Genomic DNA, 26,855 nt, shown 5'->3' with positions numbered 1-26,855 from the left:
GCCGGCTCCGAAGCACCGTTCGTCCCCCTGCACCGGGGCGGCCCGGGCAGATCCCTACCGTAGCAGGTCGTGTTGTCCTTGTCCAGCTTCATGAGGTGGGGGCAGGCACAGGACAACGTGCGGTTGTAGTTGATGAGGCAGAGGTGGGAGCACGGCCCTTTGCCCCCGTTGGCTTCACAGGGGTTAGAAGCTGCAAAGGGATAAGGCTCAGCGACATCCCTGTTCCAGGGGACCCACCCGGGAGGCCCCAGAGCAGCCCGGCCTCGGTCGGCCCCGTGCAGGAGCTCTGAGCCATCCGCCGCATCGCCCCAGACGCGTCCTCACTGGGTGACTGGGGCCACGGCGGAGCCTCCAGCCCAGCGCGGGGGCAGCGGCAGGCCGGGGGCAGCTCCCAGGTGATGCTTCGGGCACACGAGCCCCAGCACCACCCCCCCGCGCTCCTCCCACCCGTTCCCGCCGCTTCCGCTCCCCCAGCCTCACCCAGGGGCTGCCGTGAGGGGTGATAGACCTGCAGGTCGAAAGGCTGCGTGTTGGTCCTCTGCACCACTGTCACGTTGTGCCCAGTCCACTTGTTGGCCTTGGCCAGTGTGTTGGTGCGCCAGTCGGTCCAGTAGACCTCGCCCCCGTACAGGGTGACGGCGAAGGGATGCGACAGGTACTCGTGTCCCCGCAGCACCTCGATGTGCCCCGTCCCGTCGTACAGGGCTGAGTAGATGGCGTCTGACCTGTGCGCGGCAAAACGCGGGGTGAGGGCGAGCAGGGGGCTGGGTGAGGGCTCCCAGGCACCCACAAAGGTCGGGTCTTGAACCCAGCGGCAACCACGCACCCACAGCTCTCAGCAGCCGCCTCCCCTGCTCTGCTTAATGCTGCAGAGGAGGACGACTCCTGATGTACACCAGGGATCAGAGCCCCTCAGAGAACACCCAGAGCAGAGGATGGAATGTGCTGCAGACAGACAGACCCCACAGAGCAAAGCGGCAGGTGCCAGAGCTGGGGGGACCAGGGGGGACGGGGAGGGACAGGGCACAGAGGGGCAGGACAGGGCGCAGAGGAGATGGCGACCGGGTGGCACAGGGCAGAGATGGGTGTCCTGGTCCCACCTGGCGTCAATCCAGAGGATGCGCTTCTCCAGGTAGTCGACGGTGAGCCCGTTGGGCCACCCCCCCGAGCCTGTCTCCTTGTGGATGGTGCGCCGGCCCGCGCCGCTCATGGAGGCGGCCTCGATGCGGGGCAGGCTGGCATCCCAGTCAGTCCAGAAGAGGATCCTGTGGGGACAGCGACCGGGGACGGTCGTCATGGGCACCCCGAGCTCCACCTCCCAAACCGGTGCTGGGGCGCGTGCCCCAACAGGAGCACGTGCCCTGGCCCCGCATGATCCCAGTGGTGTCGCCGTGTCCCAGTGACCCCCTCCTGCCTCACCCGTAGCGGGGGTCCAGGGCGATGGCGCGGGGATGCTCGATGTCCCCTGCCAGCAGCGTGGTGCGCATGGTGCCGTCCAGCTTGGCTACCTCGATCTGGTCCAGGTTGCTCTCCACCCAGTAGATGTTGCCAGCGATCCAGTCCACGGCCAGTCCCTCGGGGGTGGCCAGCCCGTACTGTATCACCACCTCGAAGCTGGTCAGGGCTGCAGGGCACAGCGCCGGGAGGGGACAGCTCAGGACGGTGCCTCTTCCCCAGCGTCACCGCGCCCATCCCAAACAGCCCCACCCAGCCTGACTGGGGCTGATGGTGGGGGGGATGCATCATCCCCTGCCGGAGCCCAAACCCCAAAGGGCTCAGCCCCACGTCCGCGGTGCCAGCGCTGGGCTCGCGCTGTGCCCCTGTGGTGCCCCCTCCCACGGCCCTGCAGACTGATGGGGAGGGGGCCTGGCTTTGTGCTCCCAGCTGCCAGGCTGTAATTACCATTAGGGAAGTGATGGGAATGCTAATTAATTCCTACATAATGAGCAACTCTGGAGAGCAGAACAGGATCGCTACAGGGGCTGTGGACTCTGGGGGGTGCCAGGGAGTCACAGCCGGCACCCCCCATCCCAGAACTACGCCCCAGCTTTCCCACCCACTGGCCTCCCCAGCCTGCTCCGCGCCCTCAGGGCTACGCACCCCCATTCTCGAGCAGCTTCCCCCTGTAGATTTTATCCTCCACCACATCAGTCCAGTAGAGCGAGCTCTGGTTGAGGTGGAAGTCCAAGGCGATGGTGTTGCGCAGCCCGGGGACCAGGACGCTGTAGTCACCCCGGTGCAGGTCGATGCGGCGGATTTCGTGGCGGTTGGAGAATATGATGAAGGGCTTGAAGGGGTCTGCGGAAGGCAGGGTGGGATCAGATGGGGGGCACAGCCGGGGCAGGGGGAAGGGTCCCGGGCTCCTGGCCCCAGCCCCAGCACGGGCACACCCACACCCCTGCACCGGACAGAGCCGCTTGTGCTGGGTGGGGACAGCGAGGGCTCCGCTGCCTGGCGGATCCCCGGGCACCCGGCCGTGCCTGGCAGCACCATCCTCAGCGGTGGGAGGGCGACCCCCGTCACGAGCAGCAGCCCCGCAGCCCACCCGCACGCACCCATGCTGCGGCAGCTCTCGCCATCGGGCTCCAACATCCATCCCTCGTAGCAGGAGCACTTGACGTTGTACTTGTCCTGCTCGCACTTCTGGCTGCACTTGAGGTGCTTGGCACAGTAGCTCTGGATCTGGCAGGTCTTGTTGTCAGAGCCCAGCTCCATCCCCAGCGGGCAGGAGCAGATGATGCCCTCGCCGGGGGCCACGGTGCAGTTGTGGCTGCAGCCGCCGTTGTTCAGGGAGCACTGGTCTGTGGGGAGAGGACGGGCCCGTCAGGTCCTCGCCAGCTCCCGGCCGTGGGAGGCCCCGAGTCCCGCGCCCCGCGCCGCGCTCACCACAGAGCTCGCCCTCATCAGAGCCGTCCCCGCAGTCGTCAGAGCCGTCGCAGAGCTTCTCGGGGGGGAGGCAGATGGAGGTGTTGTTGGCGCAGGTGTGGGAGGGAGGTTTGCACACCAGCGACTCACAGTTCTCCTCGTCCGAGTTGTCCTCACAGTCGCTGTCCCCGTCGCAGACCCAAGCCTTGCTGATGCAGCGGGCTGCCGAGGGGAGCCGGGGCAGAGGCAGAGGCGATGTTATTCCAGGCACTGGGGGTCCCAGCTGCCCAGGGGCTGGTGTCCCCCTGCCTGCTGTCCCTGTGCCCTCCGAGCCGAGGCGGGTCCCAGCCCCTCCTCTGGGGCAGGGGGCAGAGGCTCCCCCCTCCTCTGATCTCACCTGAGTCCTTGCAGCCAAACTTGACATTTGGGTCGCAGACATGGGTGACGCCCTCGCAGTTCTTCTCGTCGCTGGAGTCCATGCAGTCCGTGTCGCCGTCGCAGCGCCAGCGCATGGGGATGCAGAGCCCATCCAGCCGGCACTGGAACTCGTCAGTGTGGCAGCCCCCGGGCGGGCGTGTGGCTGGGGGGGCACATGCACCCACTCAGCGCCTCTGCCCCGAGGAGTGAGGAGCCGGGGTGGGGGAGGTCTGGGCACTCAGCCCGCAGGGAACAGGCCGGGGCCACCCAGAGGTGCAGGAGGGGGCACCAGTGGGGGCAGAGGATGCTGCAGGATTCCCTGCCTGGAAGGGAGGGGCTCTGCTCCGCTGGGGGGCTTTTGGCTCTCCAGGGGGGGCGGCAGCGGAGCTGGTGCCCAGGGGGGTCCGTTGCCACTTGCTCCCTCCCAGCCGGGGCAGGGCTGCGGCCAGGGCTCACCCTGGTTGGTGCAGTTGGCGTGAGTCTCGTCGCTGTAGTCCCCACAGTCGTTGTCCCCATCGCAGGTCCAGTGCACGGGGATGCAGCGCCCGCTGTTGCACTTGAACTGGTTGCTGGAGCAGGAGTGGCTGCAGCCCGCCTCGTCGCTGTTGTCCCCGCAGTCGTTGTCTGGAAAGGGAAGGGCAGCGGGAGGGGGCTCAGAGGGTGCCCAGCCGGCCAGCGGGAGGCCTGGAGACGCGGCAGGAGGGAGGAAGGCAGAGACCCCCCTGCCAGAGGAGACGGCCGGGGAAGCGGGGACCAACGGGGATCACACGGACCAGGCCGGCAGACAGGACGTGGGGCGATGGGCAGCCCCTCGGCGCTGGCAGCGGGACCCCCGTTGGAGGGCCCGGGCTGAAGGAAGAGCCCCCGGCCCTCCCACCCCCCGACACGCTCACGGGGGCAGCCACAGCACCAGCAGCGCACAAAGAAAATGAAACACAGAAACTGCATAGATCAGCCATGTACCTGGGGGGGCCGGGAGGGCGCCCGGCACCACGGGGGCCGCTCTGCTCTGTGGAGGAGCAGAGCTGGGGGACGGTGCCCTACTTTACGGGGCACATCCATGGGGAGGGGGGCTGGTATGGCCAATTGGGGGGTGTCAGCTTGCCTGGAGAGAAACCCCATCGACCGCCAACAGGCAGAGCGAGCTTTAGTCTGACGGTGCTGGGACACTGGCAATGCAGCCCCTTGCCCGCCCCACTGGCACGGGGCACAGGGCTGGCCCGGCTTGCTGGAGCCGCCCCAGGGCTCTGCTCTGCTGCGGACGCCCTGCCTGAGCTCGGCAACGGGCCTTTGCCTGCCCGTGCCTCTGTCTCCCCTCACACAGATGAGCCCACAATGGGCCCAGGGACAACGGCACCGACGGCTGCCGTGGAGCTTCACCAGTGGCCCAGCTCCTGCAGCTGCAGACCCCAACTTCTCTGGGAACCCACTGCCAGGAGCTTCCCGAGCTCGGTGAGCTGGGGGGGGACGGCACCCGGCACGTCCCCCCCACTGCTGGAGCGCGGGGGCACTGCCTGAGAGTAGGGGGCATTGCCAGCGTCTGGAGGAGCAGCCCACGGGGCTCCCAGCATTCTGTAGGGGGCACGTTTGGGGGGTGTGTTGGGCCAGGTTTGAGGGTCTGGTGCATGTTGATCTATGCACTAACCGGTAGGTTTTGGACAGTTCTTTTCGTCAGAGCCATCCCCACAATCTTTTTCTGAAACACAGAACCAACCAGACAGGAGAGTGGGCACAATGACAAACAAAACAACACAACACGGCACACGCACGGAGGGTGGCACAAAAACACGCTGACGCCAGGACGTGGACACTGACAGGGAGAGGGGCGCAGAGGCGGCGCAGGGACACCGAGCGGCCCGGGAGGCGAGACCAGAGGCAGTGGAGGGTGCTGGGGGGGGCCTGGGGCGGATGGGCTGGGCTGGGGGCCCCTTGTCGCTGCGGCTCCTGCCCGCAGGCGCCTGGCTAGGCTCTTGGCTGCTCCACACCAAGGCCGCGGCTTTTGTGAGCTGCCAGCACCGGAGGATCCCCAGGAGAAGAGGCCACCCCTTGGCGGGGCAGCTCAGAGCAGGGCCTGCCCCAGGAGAAAGAGGCCATTTGCTCAGAAGAGCCCAGGGAAGGAGACCTGTGCCCACAGCTCTGGACGTGCCTCGCCTGCTCTGAAGCCACTAATTAAACCCAACAATGCAGAGCTGCTAGGAAGACTGAAATAAACCTGTGGGGAAGGAAAGCAGCCTTGGGGCAAACCTTCTCTCCCAGGCCTGGCCCTGGAAAGAGATCTGAGGCCAGAGGTGAGCTCGCCGGGAGACCTCTCCTGCCTTTCCCGGGGCTATGGGACCTGGCGAGGCCCCGCCAGCAGCACTGGTCACTCCACGCCCATCTCCAGCACCGGGGCAGAGATTTGGCCACCTTGTGAAGAACGCCAAGGTCTGCTGAAATGATCCCCGCCAGGCTGTTCCCGCAACACACCAGGGGCAGCCAAGGAAAACGTGGGAATCGGTGTTGTGGGATGCGCTTACAGCTTCAGGTAACGCCGCCTCCGCTCAGGGCCCGGGCTCTGCCCCTCGCGCAGTGACCCTGGTGAGTGACCCTGGCAGGATCGGGCACCCCCACCGCCGGGCACCCCTGCGTCTGGTCTCGCCGTCCCCTGCTGTGCCCCCCTGGGCGGGCGCGCGGCTGTGGTCCTTACCGTTGTCACACCGCCAGTTGATGTTTATGCAGCGCCCGTTGTTGCAGGTGAACTGTGTCAGGGGAAAGCAGGTCGGGTACGCTGCAGAGGAGGCAGAGGCATCGTCAGTGTCGAGGAGACACCCCGCACCCCAGTCCTTGGCCCGGCCCCGCGGTGGGGCGAGCAGCAGGGCTCCCCGGAAGGGCCCGGCGCTCCCGGCGCTCCCCGCCCCAGCTCACCGCAGGAGGCGGACTCGTCGGAGCGGTCCCCGCAGTCGTCGTCCAGGTCACACGTCCAGGAGATGGGGATGCAGCGCCCGCTGGCACAGGAGAACTGGTTGGGAGAGCAGGTCCGGGCTGGCGCGGGGAGAGACAGACAGAGCTTTAGCAGCTGGCGGTGCCTGGCTTTGCTGGGAGAGAGGCCGGGAACAAACCCCTGGGGCTCCTGCGAGGCACCGGCACAGAAGCCAAAGCGGCTGCAAGGTGGGCGGCAGGGGCACGCCAGGCCCCGGCCCCTCGGCCTCCGCCCCGCAGCGCGCAGGGAGCAGCGAAGGCTGCAGCTCGGGGAGCAGTGTGAGCCCTCCCCGACCCCATCGCAGGCTCCTCACCCGAGCAGGTGGAGTTGGACTCGTCCTCGTTGTTCCCGCAGTCATTATCCCCATCGCAAAGCCAGCGGTTGGGGATGCAGCGGTTGTTCTTGCACTTGAAACGGTCCGAGGGGCAGGTGTGCTGGTCTGCGGGGGAGACACGGCTCAGGACCTGCCCTCCCCACCCAGCGCCCCCATCCCTCCTCCACGCCTGGCAGGGTGAAAAGCTGAGACAGAAAAGGGCAGTTTGTCCTCAGACAAACAGGGGATCCACAAGCTTCATCACCACTTCCCCCCTCAACCACGCATGCCCGCTGCCCTCCTAAGAGCTGGGGAGGGGACACAGGGGTCCCGGGTGCCCAACCCCGGTCCCAGGCGCTGGCCCTACATCTGAGGGAAGCTTCGCCCGAATCCCGCTGCCCCAGGAGCACGTCACCGCAGCGCAGGAGGCGGCTACGCACGGCAGAGCTCCGGGGCTTCGTCGCTGTTGTCCAGGCAGTCGTTGTCGCCGTCGCATTTCCAGCGCTCCTGGATGCAGCGGTTGTTCTTGCAGGCGAACTCTCCCGGCTGGCACTGTGGGGGTGGGATGTAGGACGGGTTGGCTGGCAAGGGAAAAGCAAAGGGGGGGATGATTTTAATCAAGTGACCAAGAGCAGGGCAGTGGCGATGACAGTCCTGTGTCCCCAGGCCAATGTGCCAGAGACGCTGCAGACCCCGTGTCCCCCCCATCCCCGGGGGAAAGGGGTCCCCCCCGGGTCCAGGCCCCCAGGCAGCCTACCCTGGCAGGTGACGGAGTCCAACCCCAGGATCTGGTCCTCAGCGCAGGCGCACTGACGGCCCCGGGGGGTGGCCAGGCACAAGCTGCTGCAGCCACCGTTGTTTACACGGCACTTGTTGGAGCCCACTGCGGAGGCAAGGTGGGGGTGAGGAGGAGGGGACCTCGGCACGCAGGGAACTCTGCAGGGTTCATGGTTGGAGCCCCCACCCCCAGTCCCATCCCTATCGCTCCCTCATGCAGGGCAGGTCCCCGCGGTGCCGGGCAGGGGTGGCCCCAGCACCTTGCTGCTGCTGCGCGTCGTACATCCGGATCTCGAAGATGGGCGGGCGCTCGTTCCGCAGCAGCGTCACCACCTTGGAGGCCTGGTCCAGGCGGTAGATGCTGCCGCTGCGGTACTCGGTCCAGAAGAGGAAGCTGCTGTAGTGGCATAGCCCGAAGGCGTGGTTCAGCTCGGGTCCCTCGTACACGATCTGCGGATGCGAGGAGACTCATGGTCAGCTGGGACGGGTGCACGGGGAGGCCCCACAGGGCAGGACAGAGCAAGGGACGTTGGAAGGGAGAGGGGACAGCCGCAGGGGAGCGTGGCTGAACGTGGCCAGTCACCCATTGGGCAGAACCGCAGCGGATGAGCTGCCAGTGGGACAAAGGCTCAGCTGTCCCCAGGCCCAGCCTGGGCGACTGAGAGCCTGCGGGGCCTCCACTTGCCTTCCGCTCGGTGCCGTTCAGGTAGACCATCTCGATGCGGTCATAGAAAGCATCCACCCAGTAGAGGATCTTGGCCGGGATGTCCAGGCTCAGCCCGTTGGGCCACAGGACGGTCTTGGAGGTGATGAAGATGTTGCGGTTGGAACCGTCCATCCAGGCTCTCTCGATCTTGCCCCTCTTGCTGTCCTTGGGATCCTCCTCCCAGTCCGTCCAGTACATCCACCTGCCACAGACACGAAGCTGTTGCAGATGCAGAGGAGCTGCGCCCGGAGCCCACCCCGACGTCCTGCTGCCCCGTGCCTACAGCCAAGGCCCAGCCCAGCGCAGCGTGGAGCCGCCACCATCACCACAGCTGGAGCCGCTGCCCAGTCCCACGGTCACAGCTCAGAGGCGGTGACTGGGCCCCCCCGAGCCAGGCCTGCCCGCCCAGGCACCCGCACCCGTTCAGGGGGTCCACCACAATTGCCCGGGGGTGCGTCATCTTCCCCTCGATCAGCGTCTTCCGCGTCTGGGCAGCCTTCTCCAGCCGAGCCACGCTGATGGTCTTTTTGGGGCCGTCATCTGTCCAGTAGAGGTTGTTCCCCATCCAGTCCACAGCGATCCCCTCCACGTTGTGGATGCCTTTGGGGAGAAGCAGGAGCAGGTCACCGGGACTGCGAGGCAGCGGGAAGCAGAAGCGACAGCCCCGTGTGATTCACGGTGCGTTCGGCACCACCTGAGCCCAACTCAAACCGACAGGGATGACAGGTCCCCCCAGCCCCGGCACGGGCAGCAACCCCAGAGCCTGGGCTGGAAAAAGCCAAATTCAGGAGCGTCCTTGGCTGGTTCACCCGGAGGCAACAAAATGAACTTGGTTGGCAGCGTGGGGATGGATCGGCCGCCACGCGGAGCCTTGGGACCCTCTGACTGAGGGACCCCCATCCCTCCCTCCTCCTCCTCCCATCTGAGCAGATCAGGAGGGGGACATCCAGGGACAGGGGACCCTCCTCTGCTGTGGCACGTGCTCTGTACCTGTCTCTCAACAGCAGTCTACAGATAACCCCAACAGCAGCTTCAAACCTTAAGTTTTAAGGGTCAAAGACACGAGGGAGAGGACGGAAGCGCTGCCTTTACACAAGGAAACGCACTGATGGCTGCGGTGGCTGGCTCCCAGGGGCTGCCCGCGCTGGGCAGGGCCAGGCTGGGCCCTTGGCCACTCACCGTCCTTCAGGATGGTCTCTCGCTCCGTCCCGTCAATCTTCTGGCGCCCGATGAGGTAGCTGGTGGTGTCGGCGAAGTAGATGAAGCCAGTCTCGGCGTGGAAGTCCAGTGCTCGGGGGTTCATGAGGTTCTCGATGGGGATCATGTGCTCATCCGGCACCTTGGCCCCCATGTCCATCCCACGGATGATGCCTGGACGCCCCTTCCCGTACACCAGGAACAGCTCGTGCTCGGGCTCTGCAGAGAGACGGGGAGAGCCGTTGCCCCCAGCCAGGCCAGGGCAGCGCAGGGGGGGACGGCCCCGGCGGGTCGTGGGTGCGAGACAGGGACGGCAGAGCCCCGCGGGCAGCCCACGGCTCGGGCTGGGGCGGGAAGGGGTGTCTGCAGACAGGAGGGAAGGAACTGGAAAGCTCTGCTTGCCCCTGGGCCCACATGCTCCCAAATGTCTGGCACAAGCGCCTCTGCCCCACCAGGTCCCGTGCCGGCCCCCTCACACCCCACCAGCTCTGCAGCTTGGGCCAGGACTCACTTTTGCAGGACTTCCCGTCACTGCCCAGGCTGAACCCGGAGCGGCACCGGCAGGTTCGGGTCTTGTGGCTGTTCCCCAGGAGGCAGATGTCGGAGCAGCCCCCGGGCTTGCCGAACTGGTCGGGCTCGCAGGCGTGGCTCCTCACTGCAACACAGCGCGGGCTGAGCGGCTGGAGCGGCACGGACACGTCCTGCCCCCACGGGCACCCACTGGCCCGCAGCCACAGGGAGGCCAAGACGGCCTCATGGGTGCTGCTCCGTTTGGGGCCTGGGGGGCCCCTTCCCCCCCGAGCTGCTGGCTGCCAGCCAGGGCCCGAGCAGTGTGTGGACACCGCAGAGGCGGGGAAGGGCCTGCCCAGACCAAGGATCTCTGCGGAGCAGAAACCAGCACGGCGTGTGCCAGCGCATCGCCCCAGCCGTGGGGCCAGGCTGCCGCCGTCCTGCCAGCCCAGCGCTCACGGCCCACCCAAGGACAGCGCTGGCAGGATAAGTCCCTGCCTGGGGCCAGCACCAGCCCGCAGAGCCCCACTAACCACACTCCTCCACCGCTCGAAAATCTCCTGATTAGTTTTATATTCTGGAAAATGCCAAGCAGGCTGCAGACGCCAAGAGGATTTTAAACGAGTAAATTGATTAACCGCAGGAAGGTGCTGGGGGTGGAGCAGGCAGGCAGGGATGGATGCAGGGAGGGGACGGCGCCTTTCAACTCCCTTGAAATCCCTGGGTGCGCGAGAATGCGCAGCCTGGGTCGAAGGGCAAACACGCCAGCAGCGGGGACCGGAAGTGTGTGGGCACCGCCAAGGGAGCCATTAATATTTCAAGATGCTGCATCTGCTCCAACGTCCCTGCGTTCTCCAGCGAGATGTGATCGATCAACCACGTGGTGCAGCTGCCCAGCCCATGGGGACGGCTGCCACGTCCCTCGCAGGAGGAGACAGAGCGATAGTGGGGGCCAGGGGCACCCTGGGGTGCATGGCAGCCCGGCAAGAGCCAGCACCCGGCTGCCGGGGGAGCAAGTTTCCCAGCCCGTCCTGGCCCCTCCGGCACTCGGCACCCCTGGGCAGGCTCCGGCAGCGCCCCCCACTCTGCTGCCCCCTGCCCAGGCACCCACAGCTCGTGGGGATGGCGGGAGCTGGGGCCAGGCCTGGGCTGAGCGCGGCTCCTCAGGGCCACAGGGTGACAGTGACAGAGGCTCCAGGGCAAGCGAACCCCTCCTGGGCCCCCTGAGGAGAGGGAATTCGGAGGGTGCAGCCCATCCCCGCCAGCCTTTGGGGTCCCAGAAGCTGCTTCTCGCAGGCCGGGGTCCCACCTGTGGGCTGGCGCCGCTGGTGGTAGATGTGCAGTGCCCCTCCCTTGTCCACCCGCGTCACCACCTGGTACTCGGTGCTGTTGAAGCGGTTGACCCGGATGACGCTGGTTTTCTGCTGGGCGTTGGCGTTGTCGGAGTTGGTGGCGTAGAGGTAGTTCTCAAAGACGGTCAGCCCGTAGAGGTGCTCAATCTGGAAGGCACCGCGTGGGGGTCCACCAGGAATGTAGGAGGAGACATGAGAACTGCGAGCAGCTCCGAGGCGTGCGAGGCCCCCAATCCCCAACCCTCATCCCGCCCTACGGCTCTCGCCCCCCCCTCGTTTAGGACACGAGACTGAGCTCAGCCGGCGGGTGCCGCAGGACCGGCTGGTGCTCAGCACCTTGCGCCTTCGCTGGACCAGCAAAGCCAAGCCTGTGGACCAGTGGCCCCAGCAGCCCAGCTAGGACATGCCTCCAGCCCACACCGCTGTAAGGCCCCGGCCCCGCTCTGGCCCCACTCACCAGGATGCCCTGGATGATGGTGTGTCTGTTCTTGCCCTCGTAGTCCACCACCTCGATGTAGTCCAGGTAGGCGTCAGCCCAATACACCAGCCGGTTCACCAGGTCCAGGGTGATGCCATGGGGGAAGACGATCTTGCTGTCCACCAGCTTGGTGCGGTTCTGCCCGTCCATGTCGCAGCGCTCCACCTTGGGGATCTGCCCGTAGTCGGTGAAGAACACCTTGCTGCGGGAGAAGGGCAGACGCAGGAGCTCAGAGCCTGGCAGCGGGAGGGCGCAGACGGATGGACAGGGCAAGCTCCGGCAGCATCCTGGTGACCCTGGACCCTCCTGGCTCGCTCCCCCTCCCCACATCCCAGGTGCAGGTCCAGACAGAGATGCTGAGCCCCCCCCCCCCGGCAGGACTTACCCCATAGCTGGGTCCAGCGCTATCCCCTTGGGGTTGTACAGCTCCAGGTCCAGCAGTGTGACACAGGTGACTCCGTTCTTGTTGCAGACAAAGATCCTGTCATCGATGTCATCCACAAAGTAGAAGTTGCCCGTGAGCCAGTCGATTGCCATCTGCTCCACGTCTAGGCCAGGGGAGAGGGGGGTGAGGAGAGGTCGGGCAGGGCAGGAGGGAGGGAGGCGGGGGCCCCGCACGTGCCTCTGCACGGGGTCTCTGGCCCCCTCCCAGCCCACTGGGCACCTCGGGCAGGGACGCAGCCGAGGAGCGAGGCTGTGAGGCGCAAAGGAGCTGCCATCCGCCCCACGCCGTGGCCTGGGCCCTGGTCACCCCACACCCTTCGGCCCAGCGAACCATCCTCTCGTGCCGCGGGCGATGGGACCCGCCACCGCCCTGGCCCACCAGCCGCCAGCAGCAGCACGGCCTGGAAGGCACCTCCCGGGAGCAGCAATCTGAGCAGGGGAAGGCTCCGCACGGCGGGCGCTGCAGCAGGGAGGAGGCGAAGCAGCACAGAAGGGGAAGAGGCTCAAACCGCAGCATCGGGACAGCAGACGCTGCCGAGGCTGCGCTCGCAGCAGCACAGGGGGGAGTGCAGCAGCCGGCGGCCGCAGGCAGGGCCCCCGCAGGCCAGGCAGCCGGGGCAGCCTAATCGCAAGCAGCAGGGATGCCCCAAGCCCCCAGCAGGTGAGAGACGGCATCTGGCACGCAGCGTTTAAGTATTTAATTAAACCACTGAAAGCCTGTTAAATCGGATAAACCTGATGCACCCACATTCCTTCCCTGCAAACAGGTCACAGCCCCCCCACCCACCCGCCCCAGGCCAAAGGCGGGGGTGAGGGGCTGCAGCTCCCAGAACTGAGGGGCCATCAGTGCCCCCCGAGAGCCCGTCTCGCCCTAGCGCCGGAGCAGGCCGGGAGCAGCAGCACCCCCACAGCCCCACCAGCCCGAGGACAGCGGTACCAGACAGCCCCAGCGGAGACGGGCCAGACACTGCTGAATTATTGACCAGCACAGAAGCTCGGGAGCGCAGAGGGAGGGAAAACATGAATCAAGCCAGGACGTTTTGAAACGTCCCGCACTCCCCCTGCTCGCAGAGTTCAGCCTGACGATGTCAAGCCCTTCCCTGCTGCAGCACTGCGAAGCGCTGCCTGGATTTTGATGAGACCCAGAGTTTGGGTGCCCTGTTCGAGCAGCAACCCGAGTCCCTGGGCCACCCAGGCCAGCTCGTCGTCTCCGCAGAGCATCTCGTGTCGAGGCCGTGGCCCCGGGGACAGAGCCGTGCTGCCGGCGGATGCCCAGCTGGTGACCAACCGCTCTCCCCTCCGGAAGGGCGAGGCCACGGCGCCCGCAGCCACCACCCAGCGTGATGCATCTTGTAAAAACAAGTGGAAACAGCCAGAGGCAAGGATTTATCATCAAACCGAGGCGAAGGCCCATGCAGGGCTCCTGCTGCACTGCCCAACGTGCCAGAGCCAGCGGTGGGCCCGGGGCAAAGTCGGGTCCGGCCAGGGCCCCCACACACCCTGATCTAGCTCCTGGGTGCCCAATGGCAACAGAGGTTTCGTGCTGAGCAAGAAAGTGCACGGGGGTGGCGGGGGGGTGGTGTGGGGCAGGCGAGGGCTGCGCTCTGCCTCTGGGATGGGGCTGCCTGAGTCACACTGCCTGTGGCAGCGCCCGCCCCCCCCCCGCCCCCCCAGCCCTGATTCACCCCCTGACAAGGGGAGGGGGCGGCAGAGCCATGCGCACGCACAGCCCTCCTTGGGCGAGAAACGCTTCAGCAAAGGGATGTGCAAGAATTCCCCAAAAAAGCAGGTCTTGGCTGGCGCCTGCGTGGCTGAGTCAGAGTCACAGGACCGGGGGAACGATCCAGGCTGGGGCGGACAGGAGCGCCCGGCGGGACGGTGCGGAGGCCCTCACCCCCCGCCCGGGGCCACAGACTCCCCCGGCCGCAGGCTTTGGCTTTTCCTTGCTGCCTTCCTCCCGGGGAGGGCCCAGCCGTCGCTGCCCTGTCCCCAGCACTTCCCCGCACCTTGATCCTCCTCTTCCAAAGCCCCCGGTGTCACAGGGCTGCTGCCACCTCACCAGCCACGTCCCACTGAGCCGGAGCCGCATCCGACCCATCTACCAACGCGGCGCTTGGAGGCTGCACAGGACTCAGGAGGGAACGTGGTCAAAAGAAGCTGTAGGTTTCCAGCCACTCGGTTCCTGGGGCCTGCAGCTTCCCTCCCGCCATTTCTGCCACAGTCGCCTCTCCCCGTCAGAACGGAGGGTCCCAGCCCTCCCGGGGGTCTCCCGGCCGGGCCCCAGCTCCGAGCGGGGCAGCGCTGGGCTGGGGAGCTGGGGCTGACGCAAGCACTTGCTCTTCTCTCAGGCTGTATTTTTGCAGCTGGAAAGCATTACCCTCCTCAAAGGCTTTTGTTTTTCAGCTTGCTCCTTCTCTCCTTGCCCGCCATCCTCCCCCCCTCCTTCACAGGAATCAGTTTTTATTATTATTATTATTATTTTCAGCTCTTTCTTGTAGCCTCAGCTAAACCTGGATTTCCTCTTGAACTTTCAGTGGAAGCTAATTTAGCAAATGTCTATTTTTAACCCCTCGTGTTAGCCTGCAGACAGCTCTCCCCCCATTCACTATTTGGCTTTGGGAGAGGGGAGGAGTGAGGGACACAGCCCCCCCGGTGCCACGTGTCCCCCCGGCAGGACAGTGGGTGCCTGGGGAGGCCGTGCCACGGCCACCCACAGCCAGCAAGACATGCCCAGCCCAGGGGCATCAGCAGGGACCAGCCTGTTCCTGGCATTGGAGGGGTCCTGGGAACAACCTTCATGGAAGGAAGAAGCTGGGGGCAGTGACCACCCCCCTCCTCCTGCCCACAGCCACCAGCAGCAGCAGAGTGGGGCTGGCGAGTGCATCCCCCCCCCCCCCCCCCCAATTCCCATCCCAGAGTCAAGTCTTCCTCCTTGCTCAACCATGGCTGGGCGTTGCAAGCAATTGCAACATGCAAAACTAATTTCCCAAGATTTATTTACTTGCTAGCATTTGAAAATGAGCTTGTGGGGGCAGAGAACAGGGAATGTCAACTTTAAAGGCTCTTCCTGGAAGAAGTGGACCAACCTCGCCCGGCCAGCGAGTCGCCGTCCACGCCAGCCAGCCCCGCAGAGGCACCGGCCAGGAGCACCAGTGCCTGACACGGGCTTTGACTGTTGCCCTCCTTGGGAAAGGGCAGACGAAGGGAGGACAGAGGGGAGAGGGAGAATCAAGAAGTTCATCAGTGCACAAATGGCACGTTGCTCAACAAGGGCGGGCTGGCAACTTCAGCAAACTCTGAAACCCACCCTGCACAGATGTTTCCTGGTTTCACACTCAACATGAACCGAGTGATTCTGACCAAGCTTTTGCTGAAGCCCCTGCCACAAAATAATCCACATCACACTGTGCTTGGATCTTCCCTACTCCTTCTCATGGACATCAGCTGAAGCAGCCTCCAGGGCCAAGCAGCCCTGAGGAGCCACCGCAGGGGCCAGCGGGCCGGAGGAGAGGGCTCCCACGTGCCCCTTCCAGCCCAGACTCCTCTGACACTGGGCTGAGACCTGTCGTGGTACAACCAGGGCACGCTCAGGGACAGTGACTGCCCCAGGAGGCAGCAGAAGTGTCTAGCCTCCACCCAAGAAGTTCTTGGCCCCATCAACTCCTACAAGCCTTCCCAGGCACTCTCAGCAATAACCTTCCCTGTCCCCAGTCCCAATTTCACTCTCTGCTCAATGGGGCTGGGAGCGTCTTGTCCTGCTCTAAGAGCTCCGTGACACAAGGGGTCAACACCTCAAGGGCCGTCTGCGGGTGCTCCCTCCCTTAACCTGAGCCACAGAGCATCTGATTTACCCCACGACCATTCAAGCACCGCAAGGCTGTGGGTTTTTTGGGGAACGAGCTTTGCTGACCCAGCGCATAACTTTCCTCTGCATGAATCAGTTGTTGTGCAGTCTGCAAATACATCAATTGTGGCCTGACACAAGGAGGAAGGAAACGCGCAATCTTCTCTCAGACTAAAACATGGATTTCGACACAGTTCTGAAACAGCTGCAATTAAGATGTGAGCAACTCAGCAGCTTGCCTGTGCACACTTAAGCACAGAAGAGAAGCCACCTATAGTGGAGAAGGTGCAAAGAGCGGAAGAGCACTTGGAAATAAGTGCCCGGTGCTGCAGCGGTCTGGAACGATCCCACCTCTCAAGGAGTCCCGAAGGACACTCTTGCCGTGGGGCGTCTGGAGCAGGGCGGGACGGGGATGCTGCTCAGGAGAAGTCCCACTCTGCTGCAACCCCCCTGAAATCATCGCCATTCCCAGGGCCAGGCACAGAGCTCTGGCACCAACGGTCCTCGCCCCCATTCTGCTGAGGTGCATTTTCACCCTTGCCCCAGCACGTGGGATCGATAAGGGCTGGACCGAGCCCTGCTGCTGACATTTGCGTGTTGTTTTAAGTAAAAAAATATTTACGTCCAAGCGCACCTACTAAGCACAACCCACACTTTTTGCTTCGGCTACGGTGGGTCAGACCTAACATGAGCTCCAGCAGGACACAAGCGCCTGAGGCAACTGGGGTGCAGCAGTGAGGGATCAGGCGCAGCCGCGGCACGGGCAGAGCGCGCCAGAACCGCCCAGAGAGCAGCCCTGGGGCGCTGCCTCCTCCTGCTCCCAGCAAAACCCACCCGAGCCAGAGCCCGCGGGGCGAGGGGGGGCCGTGTCCAACTCGCCACCCAGCAAGACGCGCCGGCGGGCAGCCGCGCCCCGCGGCACTGGGCACCGGCAGAGCCAACAACACGTGGCTCCTGCCGAAAAGGGCTTGGAAAAGTGGCCGAATGTTTCGGTTCAAAAATGCCTCCAGAAGAGGAATGGAGGCTCGTCAGGAATGCAGTCCCCAGGGCTTCTCAAATACATTGGTTTCCTACTTTCCTTTTTATAGGGAATGATCCATTTGATACATTTACATAATACCATAATCTGGAGGAATTTCTGTCTCTTCCCTCCACAGACATCCTCTCCCCCAGAGAACAAGACTGTTTCTGTAATGGCAACGTACTCCATGGATAAACACTGCTCCTGGGGACAATTTTCCTTAATTAGAAGTATGTTAACAGGACAGGCACGAAGACAAACTCCAGCCCCGAAGGGCGCTGGCCATGGGACGGACGGGCACCCCGCAGCCCCCAGGGGTCCAGCGCAGCCCCCCCCGCCCCGGCGCCCGGGAACAGACCCCTCCTTGTGCGAGGAGCCGCCACCTCGAGCCATGCTGGCAGCTCCAAGATGGGGTGGAGGGGACTACGGACGGGACAGACACCGGCACACGCAGCCACCGCCATCACGTCAGCCTTGTTGCCTTAGAAAACCAGGCTAAAAAATAAATAAATTTAAAATCCCCTCTGTTGAGCTGCTCAGCTCAGCGGAGGAACCGCTGGGTGGAAGCCGGTGGCCCACGTCCAGGACGTCTGACTCGGTGCTCAGAAGGATCCTCGCAGCCTTGGTGCACGCGCCCGCACAAGCCAAATGCTGCTGGGGGGTAACACCGGCCCCCCTCGGCCGCTGGGCACTGTGGGAGGAAAGTCCCTGGCCAGACGACCCCGGGGACAGGCAGAGCGACCGCCACTCAGGGAAAGGTCAGAGCATCGCCCGTCCTGGGGAGCCCCAGCTTGCCCCCACCCCCATCTTGCCCCCACCCTCCAAGTCCCAGACCCCCCCGCCATGTCCCCTCGGGCCGGGCACAGCCCCAGGCTGACACAGGCTCCAGCGTCCCAGCGGGGACATCCCAGGCAGCATTTTGTCACCCTCCTGCCAGACAGTTTGTGCCTCGGCCTGGCCCCAGACCTGCCCTCTCCCCACGCAGGGCTCAGCCTGCAGCATCCCCGCGCCAGCCCTGCTGCAGCGCTGGAGGTGGGAAGAGCAGGAACAGAGATGGAGCAAGCTCCGTCTCAGCTGCATGGAGGGCAGCCAAGGGACCGCTAATTACTCTGCCTTAATGAGGCCATTCCACGGACAAAAATATTCAGCAGAGGCCGACGGAGGGACAGGGCGCTTGGCGTTCTTCTGGGTGAGAGGAGAGAGACACAGACTCGACAGGAACCCAGGGAACTGTCATCGGGATGGTTCTGAGGGGTGGGGGGGACAAGAAAGAGAAAATGGGGCCGGTCCGGGCAGAGACAACCCCAGCAGGGCTCACAGTGAACCCAGCATGAGCGTGGCAGGCGGCGGGGTGGGACAGATGGACAGATGCGTGCTGGGATAAACACGCTCCTGTCCATCTGAAATCAAACCTGTCCCTGTGCACAAGCGGATCCCAATTACTCGGGACATTAATTTTGCCCTTTTGTCTCCAGCTACGTGGGAATGAAGCTCACCCCACACCTGACACCTCAAGACTGGCCAGAGGGAGACGGAGGGGAGCAGCACTCGCCACGGGGCAGGGGGGAACCACACGGGGCTTCTCCACCCTGGGAAGGGGGAGGCAGAGGAGACCCTTCCACGCTCCACCACCACAGCCCAGGAGATCGGGGTGGCCACGAGGAAGGGAGACCCCAGCTCGGGCAGCAGGCCCGGCCAAGCCCGAGCACCACGGAGCCATCCCCTCCGGCACGGGGACGCTGCCGCCCTCGGACTCTCCAGCAAACCTCAGCGAGAAACAGAACCCACCCAGCCCGGGGGGTCTTTGTTCCGCCAGGGGCTTTGTCTCCATCCCACACGTGGGGAAACACCGAGGGGGTAACTGAAGTCAGGGGTGCTGCGGCAGATCGGCCTCCAGGCTGCACAGAGCCCGGCAGGCGCCTGGTTAACAGACTGATTAAAACGTTTGTGGCTGTTGTCCCCTCCAACACAAAGAGCTGACGTGCTGGCGTGAGCACACTGTCCCCAGACACTGCACCCAGCCCCTGCTCTCATGCATCGCTGCTACGAGAACAGTCATAAACAGTTAAAAAAAAAAAAAGGAATCAGCAGATGAAATTACCAATCATCCTGCTTTCTTGCCAAGTAAGTTCACATCGGAGCCTCTTTCTTGGCTAGCATGAGGCAGCAAGGAAGAAAAATAGCTTTCCATGCAAAGTGGGGAAAGAAATGTACTTGGATTCCTCTGCAGAGCAACATCTCCCTGAAATCAATTTGTCCCAAACCCTACAGCTCTTCTGCTTATTGGCAACAGGACAGGTCATTACGAGTAACAGGGCTGAAATGGAGTCAATGAAAACAACCTCCTAGACATGCTTGTTTAGATAGATGCTGCCCGGGAAGGTATTTTAATAATGGCCAGATTGCTATCGTTTAGGGTTTATAATGCACTTGGGATCAAATGTCCTGATATTTCAAACCCCTTCCTGGGGGCTTGTTTTATAAAAGAAAAAGAAAACAACAAACCTTAAAACAAGAAATAATAAATCAAGGAACCTCCATGGCCCTTTCCCAGCAGCCCTGGACACGTCCCGCCCGCTCGGCCTGGGGTCCCCCACAGCAGCCCCGGGGCGAGGCCAGTGCAGCCCCAGCTCCGTCGCCCTGTGCAGGGGGAGAACCAAAGCGGCAGCACCTGGGCTTGGGGGTGTGAATCAGCAGCGCTGGCACCAGCGACCTTCCAGCACAATAAACGCATTGAGCAGAACAAACCCTGGCACCGCAGAGCTGCCGCTCTGACCGCGCAGTCACGAGTCGGCTGGGAAAGGGGAAGAAGAGGAAGAGCAGGGGCACGGGAGCTGCCAGGGGACCCCTGAGAAACCCAGGTTTCGGTCCCCTGACACAGGTTCTCCAGTATTTTTCCATAGCAGAAGCAAGAACTCCTGCCTTCTCCTGAACACCAAGTATCACTCGACCCCGCGGCGCTGGAGCCACGGCTTGAACGCCACCCTCGCAACGCTCACAGATGCCACAGCGGCGGCTGGCGGCCAGCACGGGGTCAGGCCCTGACGGCTGATGGTGTCTGATGAGGGGGGCTCCTCGCAGGGCCACACGCCTCCACGGGAGGGGTCACCACCGGGGGGAAACGGGCACAAACCCAATCTAAGGCCGCACAGATCTGACTGCAGGCCGGAGCGCTGCGTCCCTCACCCCACCCTGCCCAGCCCCGGGCCGAGGCAGAGCTCAGGGGCTCCCCCGAGAACCCGCAGCTGGGCCACGTGCTCCCCGGCCCCGGGACAAGGGGGGACAGTTCAAGCTGGGGGCGAGGGGAGCCGGGGGAGCGGGGGGTCTCCGCCCAGGCCAGGGGCAGCAGCGAGATTTCTGCGCCTGTTCATCCTGGCAGAAACGGCGGCAGGGAAGTTACAGTCGAGGCAACGGCCGCCCCGGCCAGGACCCGCCGCCCCCCCGGGACTGGCCGGCGTCCAGGCAGGACCCCCCCACACCCTGCCCCAGCCCCGCACCCCTGGCAGGGGGGAGGCAGCTCCGGCTTCCAGGCTGAGGAGCACAAGGGCCTGGAAGCAGATTTTTTTTTTTTTTTTCTGGTGTGTTGTTTTGCTTTGAAATTCTTTGGAAGCCCAGCTCCAAACAAACGAGGACATTGTCTTGGCAAACACGTGGAGGCTGGAATCTGGTTGAGAAAGCCCACGGGATCAGAAAGTCCCCAGAGGTCAGGGATTACCCTCTGGGCCAGGTGGGTCCGTGGGGACCGGCCACAGCCCCTGCCAGGAGCAGGCAGGGCGCCGGCAGCTCCTCTCCTTCGCGCCTGCACGCGAGTGCTGCTGCTGCCGAGCAAAACCCACCGCGGCCCCCAGCCGCCACCAGCCCCGTGGGCTGGGTCTGGAGGGGCCCGGACTGGCGGGGCCGGGGGGTGACGGGGAACCCCTCCTCTCGAGCGGTGACGCTCGGCTGGTCCGAGCAGGCGCCGGGTGCCGGTGGAGCGAAGCCTGGAGAGCGGCTCTGCCCTGCGCAGGCACGCGCCTCCCTGTCCTTGAGCGCGAGCGGACGTGCAGCGCCTGCCAGGATCCTCCCGGACAGAAACAGCGCTGGATTTTCACACAGAGCAGAGGAGAGGGAGAGGGAGGGAGAGCGGAAAGGAAGGAAGGACCAGACAAGTTCTCTTTGTTGCAATTCAGCACAGGCAGGAAGGACGAGCCCCCCCCCCCCCGCACCGCTCCCGCGCCATCGCACGCATGCTCATGCCCCATCCTCGTGCCCGGAGGGTGCTGGGCGGGTGCTGAGCACCCAGGGAGCATCCCCAAGGGAAGCTGAGCCCCAGGGGCTAGGCAGTAAAAGTGCCATCTCCAAGCTCCTCACAGCGATGGGCACAGACTGGACCCCTGCCCAGCGAAGGGCTGCACTGCCCCCACCACGGCCACCGGCACTGAGCCCCACGATCCCTGTCCCCTCCATGTCCCCTCCACACCGGAGAGGGGCCCAGGGCTTCCCAGACACCGCAGTCGACTCCGAGTGATGGCAGGGAGAAATAATTCAATTCCAACGTGAGGTGGTTTGGTTTTCTTTTTTTCTGTAAGAGAAATAGATGGAAGACTTCACCAGCCTCTGATTTTTAGTGTGTCCCTGGAAAAAGACCTGGGGGTAGGGGACTGGCCAGCTCAGATCAACTGAGAAAATCACTGCCTGTGAAGAATGTCCACAGGCATCGGGAACCAAGAGACAGGGACCATGAAAAAGTGCATCGGTACTCAAGACTGCGGATAGAAAAAAGGGTTTAGCAGTGCAAGGAGCAGGGGAAGAGCAAAGCTTCAGGGCACAGTGGGTCTTGCCAAGGCCTGTTAATAGCGTTCATTTAACACATCTCCCACAACACAAGTGACACTAATCTCTCTGCAGGAAGGGAGCGGGGACAGAGAGGCCGGGACGCGGGGCCGCTATCAGAGCTGGGCTGTGACATCTCACCAGCCCAGTCCGACCCCCGACAGCTGGGGGCTGCTAATTTCCAGCCCTTCAGCACCAGCCTCCCCCCATCAGATGCCAGCTCAAGCCCCATTAGCAGCAGGCACCGGGGAGGCCGGACTCCTGCTGTCAGCAGATAATGCCATAAAGAAGCGAATAAAGAGGGAAACCACTAATTGGCTCACAGGTCTCCCCAGTGTCCTGACAGAGGGAAGCAGGTGAGTGACATTATCTCCTCATCACAACCCCCGGCTTTGGACCCAGGGCTGGGGGAAATTTTCTCCAACTACTTTGTGCTCATGAACAAACCTGCCCCGGCAGGACGTTTCCCCGCACGTCGCCAACCCACGGCGGCCTGGGTGAGGCCACACCAGCACCAGCGCAGCCCCACGCCGGCAGCCGCCCGCACAGCGAAACCGTGCAAGGACCATTCCCTCGGGAAATCGGAATAAAAAGCAACCGGTGCCCACGTAGCCAACGAGCAGCTCGGGACAGCCCCGCTTCCACCCCCTCTGCGCCCCAACAGCACCCGCCGAGGTGCATCCCTGCTGCGGGCCCCAGGGGGGCAGAGGCAGCAGCTCAGAGCCCGTGAGTGGGGGGGGATAACGGAGGCCCCTCATCTCCCCTCCCCGGCAGGAGGAAGGTCTGACAGGAGACCCGCAGGAGCCGCGTTCTCGCTGGATTGTTTCTGCTCCTGCGGCATTTCCAGACGGCAGCGCTGGCCCCGCAGCACGCACCCGCCCCAGCGCAGTCTGCAGGCAGGTGGCTACCGGCACCACCACGCCACAAGCCCATGTCTGGGGCTGAGAATCAGAGCCACAGCGCGTGGTTGTGCTCCGCAGCCCAAACCCGAGGTCGCTTCACACCTCACCCCGGAGGAGGGGCCCTTCGCGGCTCCTCCGCACGCAGCCACCCCCCAAGAGGAGCTGCTGCTCCCCCAGCCCGCGGCCAGGGCAGGCGCTTTCCCCCCCAGGGCACTGAGTCCCCACCCTGAGGTATCGCACCCATCAGGAGGCCAAGCAAAGCAAGGCACCTTTTCTTGTTGGGACTCGAACATGCTCTTGTTATGAGCTCCCTTCCCCTCCTGACCATAATTAAAAGGTCACATCTCAGATTAACTTCTTGGACACCAGCACCCCGAGAGCTGCCGGGCCGAGTGCCCAGCCTGGACCCGGCGGCCGGGCAGTGGCCAGGGCTGCAGCTCCCGGTGCCACGCTCACAGCTCCCGCCACGGACAGGGAGGTCGCTCCTGCAGCCACCGCCCGGCTCGCGCGTGGGTCACCGATCCCAGCTGCTGCCGCACCCGCAGCCACATGCTGCCCGCATCCAAGTCAGGACACCCCAGCGGCTGGGGACTCTCCCAGAGTGGGGACCGAGCTGCGGAAAGGCACCAGGAACACCCCGAAGCCTCCCACAGAAATCCCAGCGGTCCTGTTGCCCAGGGCCAACCCACAGCTCACGGTTCACGTGCCATCACGAACTGCAGCGCCCAGCTGCAGGGAGTTAAACCTGACCTCGATGGGAAGCAGAAATGTGCAGCCAGGGCTTTACCCGGACGCTGCCGTCTGCCCCTCCAGGGAACCACGGGGAGAGCAGCCTGAGCCTGAGGAAGCCATAAGAGAGGAGCCATCGGGACCCCGTGAGAGCAGGGACATCCCTAGGCCACGGCAGGGAGCGGAGAGCAGAGCTGAGCCCTGGCCTGTCTAACTTGAGGCTATCGCCTGCGTGAGCGAAGGGTGAGGCCTCTCCCTAAAAATACACACTTCCCTAAAAATAAACAGCGCAAGCCCGCATCACGCGTGCTGCACACACCCTGGGCAGGGCGCCGCGGCCAGGGCTGGCCGAGCCCCAGCGCAGCCCAAGGGGCTGCAGGACCCCGTGTCCTGCCCCACGCTTCAGCCAGGGCCCCCCCTCGGCAGCTGGGCACCGCCACGCTGCCCCCGGCACAGAAACGCCCTTGGCTCTGAGACCCACCCCAGGACTTTACTCATTTGCAAAGATCCGTTCGTACACGTTCATCCAATTTGCCAGGTCAGCCATTGCTCATCACGTAACAGCACCCCTGTCTCTACGGAAGAAGGGGATCCCTCCTGCATCAGTCCCCCCAGCACCACCCCAGTGTCAGGAGGCCAAAGACAGCGGCAGATGGTGCCGGGGAAGCTGAGCGCTGCAAACCTGACAGAGATGCACTGCAAACCCCAGACACCCCCAGTCCCGCCCTGACTGACTTGGTCTCTGGTTTCAAAGGATCAAACCAGTGACAGTGCAACACCAGGAGCAGTTTCCCACGTCTTGGCTCAGGGCTACCGCATGCACCCACCGCCCCTCCCGGGGGCCCTGCCAACCCCACGGCCCTGCCCCCGTGAGGGCCCACGGGAAGGCGCCTGGAAGCCCATGGCTTCTGTCAGGGGCCCTCATGGGCGGAGGGTCTCGGGAGAGCCGGAGAGTCAGAGCGCGCTGAAATCCCAGCCAGTCACTGTCCTCCCCGTTCTGACTGCTGAACCGGGACCAGCAAGCCCGAACAGGAGACGGAGCTGTAACCACACTCCTCACGGCCCAGAAGGCACAAGCAGAATGAAACCACCATCTGCCACTCACGGTGGTGACTCACGGCCGCCTGGCAGGAGGCACTTTTCGGTCAGGATTTTGCCCTCGGTTGCTCCCTGGGGTGGGGAGCAACACCTGCTTTCGCCAGGGGTAAAAACCAGGAGGAAGCAACAAGAACTGCTATCCCGGACCCGCCATGCAGGTACCATCTCCTCTCCTCACTGGATCATTCCTCCTCATACTTACACAAAGAAACCACAAAGCTTGCTAGAAATAAGGAAGGAAAAGGAAAGCCAAAAGCTACGTCTGTGCTGAAGCCTTGGTGCCCGGCCCCGTGGAAAGCTGCCTCCTGCCGAAACCCGCCCCTGCTTCACCCACCCCTGGCTGGGGATGCTCAGGCTGCGCGGGGGAGCGAGGCTGGGGGGAGCAGCACTCACGGTGCAGGCTGAGGGAGATGTTGATGGAGCGCTCCTCCACAAAGCCCTTCAGGTTGGGGATCTTGGCACACTTGAGGATGGTCTGGGAGGCGCTGTCGCCCACATGGACCCAGCACACCGTGTCTTCAATGTAGTTGAAGTCCATGGCCGTGGTCTGCTTGGCGCTGGTGGGGGTGATGTTGGGCACCGGGGCGCCGCTCAGGTACGTGGCCAGGATGTTCTGGGAGTTGGCGATGAGCAGCACGGGAGGGCGGTCCACGGGCTCTGGAGGGGAAGGGAGGCAAGAGGGGCTGTCAGGGCAGAGCAGCGAGGCTCGTGGCTACAAAGCTGTGTCAGCCCACAGCCCAGACGAGACGGTGACAGGCAGCCCAGCACGGGTGAGGGTGGCAGCACAGGACGGAGCCCAGGGAAGGGCCCCCTCAGTGAAGAACCAGAGATGTGCGGCAGGAGGCCGGGGTCTGCAGAGCTGCCCCGACGCAACGCGCCCCTCCTGCCGTGGATCTCACCGTTCTTGGCTTTGCAGGATCTGTTGTCGGGCTGCAGCAGGTACCCCTCGACACAGCTGCACGTGTAGGAGCCCTCCGTGTTGGTGCATGTCTGGCTGCAGGTCCCGTAGATGGTGCATTCATCAAAGTCTGGCAAAGAAGGCAAAACCCTCTAGGTTTGGATGAGCAAACATCTCTCCTCAGCTGCCCCAAGAAGCCACAAAGGTTCCCCCTCTCCTCCGAGGCAGAGCTGCAGGGGAAGGGCCCCCCCCACGGCTCCGCGGCCTCCCCATGGCCAGTGTCACCCTGCGATACCTGCAGCAGCCCCCAGCACCTGCTCTGGCATTGGCGGCAAAAGGACGATCCCTGCCTCGGAGCGGAGCCTCTCCAAGGCCTAATTATCCACTGCCCCTCCCCCCGACTCTGCAAAATCTGCACCTAAATTTCCAGACTGAATTTCTCTAATCTTCAGCTCCCAAAGCCCTGCCTTGCATGCTGCTCTTTCTTCTGCTAGATGAAAGAGCAATCTCCACCAGAGAGCTCTTGCCCCAGAGGTGCGTGCGGGAGCTGATAAAGGTCCCTTTCACCTCCGCTCAGATAAATGAAAGAGACGGAGCCGCTGCAATCTCTCTCTTCCAGACTCGTTTCCAGGCATCGCACTGATCTGATCACTCCTTGCTGACCCTCTCCTATTCTCCAGCATCCTCTCCGAGGCAAGACACCGGGAGCACGGACGAGCCCAGCGATGGCCCCTGACTCCGCACACAAAGGCAAAGCCCCTTCCTCACTCCCTCCCAATATTCCCGCCTCGGGCGTTCGGGAGCCGCAGCCCCTCGGCAGCAGGGAGGCAGAGTCCCGCCCCGGCAGCCCGTGCTCCCCACTGAGGGTCAGGGGCTGCCAAGCCCCAGGTCCCTTCAGCCGCATGGCCAAGCCCCGGCACCGCTGCCGAGACATCGGCACTGTGCCGGGGGGGCATGGCTCTGCCCCCGCCACCGACCTTTGCAGCTCCTCCTGTCCTCGGCCAGCTGGAAGGAGTTGTTGCAGTAGCAGGCTGGTCCGCTCAACGTCGGCACGCAGTGGTGCTGGCAGGCCAGGGCCGTGCAGTTCGCCAGTTGTTCTAAGAAGACAGGGAAGATGCAGGAGAGAGGATGTCACCAGTGTGCGAGCAGGGACAGGATGGACGCCCAGGCCCCAGTGCTGGGCGAAGGGGACCCCCAGTCACCCCACCAGGCTTTGCCAGGGGCCTCCACACTCCTGGGTGGGGAGGGAAGGACTGAGACTCTCTGCAGAGGAGGGGGAGGCGGCTCCACAGGAGGGTCTGAGCAGCCCCAACCGCCCCCCAGAGCTCAGCACTCTGCTGGGAGCCACCGCGCGGGACTCGGCTCTGGGGGATCCTGGGGGATCCCAGGGAGACTTCAGGGCAAACTCATCCGCCACGTCCTCTCCGCAGCAACCTAAGCAGGGCTGCAGGGGGCCCGGGGGCTGCTCCCTGCCAGACACACCGGAGAGCCTGGAGCTGGCCGCCGCACCCCCCCCTGCAGAGGGGGACCGGC

At 64.1% G+C, this 26,855-nt stretch overlaps 1 protein-coding gene across 4 annotated transcripts in view; it reads right to left on the bottom strand.

The window, feature by feature from the left end:
* LRP1 (LDL receptor related protein 1) overlaps window positions 1-26,855 on the bottom strand; it is an 80,177-nt gene that overhangs the window by 29,308 nt on the left and 24,014 nt on the right. For all 4 annotated transcript variants that reach the window (XR_012635337.1, XM_074929648.1, XM_074929650.1 and 1 more), the window contains 25 exons: window positions 26,300-26,419; window positions 25,324-25,452; window positions 24,818-25,081; window positions 11,960-12,122; window positions 11,554-11,776; window positions 11,054-11,243; window positions 9,746-9,889; window positions 9,217-9,453; window positions 8,457-8,637; window positions 8,017-8,239; window positions 7,592-7,781; window positions 7,312-7,437; window positions 6,995-7,135; window positions 6,555-6,680; window positions 6,187-6,303; window positions 5,969-6,049; window positions 3,739-3,906; window positions 3,263-3,445; window positions 2,887-3,087; window positions 2,556-2,801; window positions 2,101-2,298; window positions 1,420-1,624; window positions 1,101-1,265; window positions 481-725; window positions 59-190 (listed from right to left, as the gene is read on the bottom strand). Coding sequence is in view for 3 of the 4 variants with exons in the window: in XM_074929648.1 (XP_074785749.1) it covers window positions 59-190; window positions 481-725; window positions 1,101-1,265; window positions 1,420-1,624; window positions 2,101-2,298; window positions 2,556-2,801; window positions 2,887-3,087; window positions 3,263-3,445; window positions 3,739-3,906; window positions 5,969-6,049; window positions 6,187-6,303; window positions 6,555-6,680; window positions 6,995-7,135; window positions 7,312-7,437; window positions 7,592-7,781; window positions 8,017-8,239; window positions 8,457-8,637; window positions 9,217-9,453; window positions 9,746-9,889; window positions 11,054-11,243; window positions 11,554-11,776; window positions 11,960-12,122; window positions 24,818-25,081; window positions 25,324-25,452; window positions 26,300-26,419 (4,398 nt within the window). In the remaining variant the exon portion in view is untranslated. The remainder of the gene's footprint in view (window positions 1-58; window positions 191-480; window positions 726-1,100; window positions 1,266-1,419; window positions 1,625-2,100; window positions 2,299-2,555; window positions 2,802-2,886; window positions 3,088-3,262; window positions 3,446-3,738; window positions 3,907-5,968; window positions 6,050-6,186; window positions 6,304-6,554; window positions 6,681-6,994; window positions 7,136-7,311; window positions 7,438-7,591; window positions 7,782-8,016; window positions 8,240-8,456; window positions 8,638-9,216; window positions 9,454-9,745; window positions 9,890-11,053; window positions 11,244-11,553; window positions 11,777-11,959; window positions 12,123-24,817; window positions 25,082-25,323; window positions 25,453-26,299; window positions 26,420-26,855) is intronic.

Source organism: Athene noctua, chromosome 30, assembly GCF_965140245.1.
Source record: "Athene noctua chromosome 30, bAthNoc1.hap1.1, whole genome shotgun sequence".
NCBI lineage: Eukaryota > Metazoa > Chordata > Aves > Strigiformes > Strigidae > Athene > Athene noctua.
This window is presented reverse-complemented; position numbering and strand designations above follow the sequence as displayed.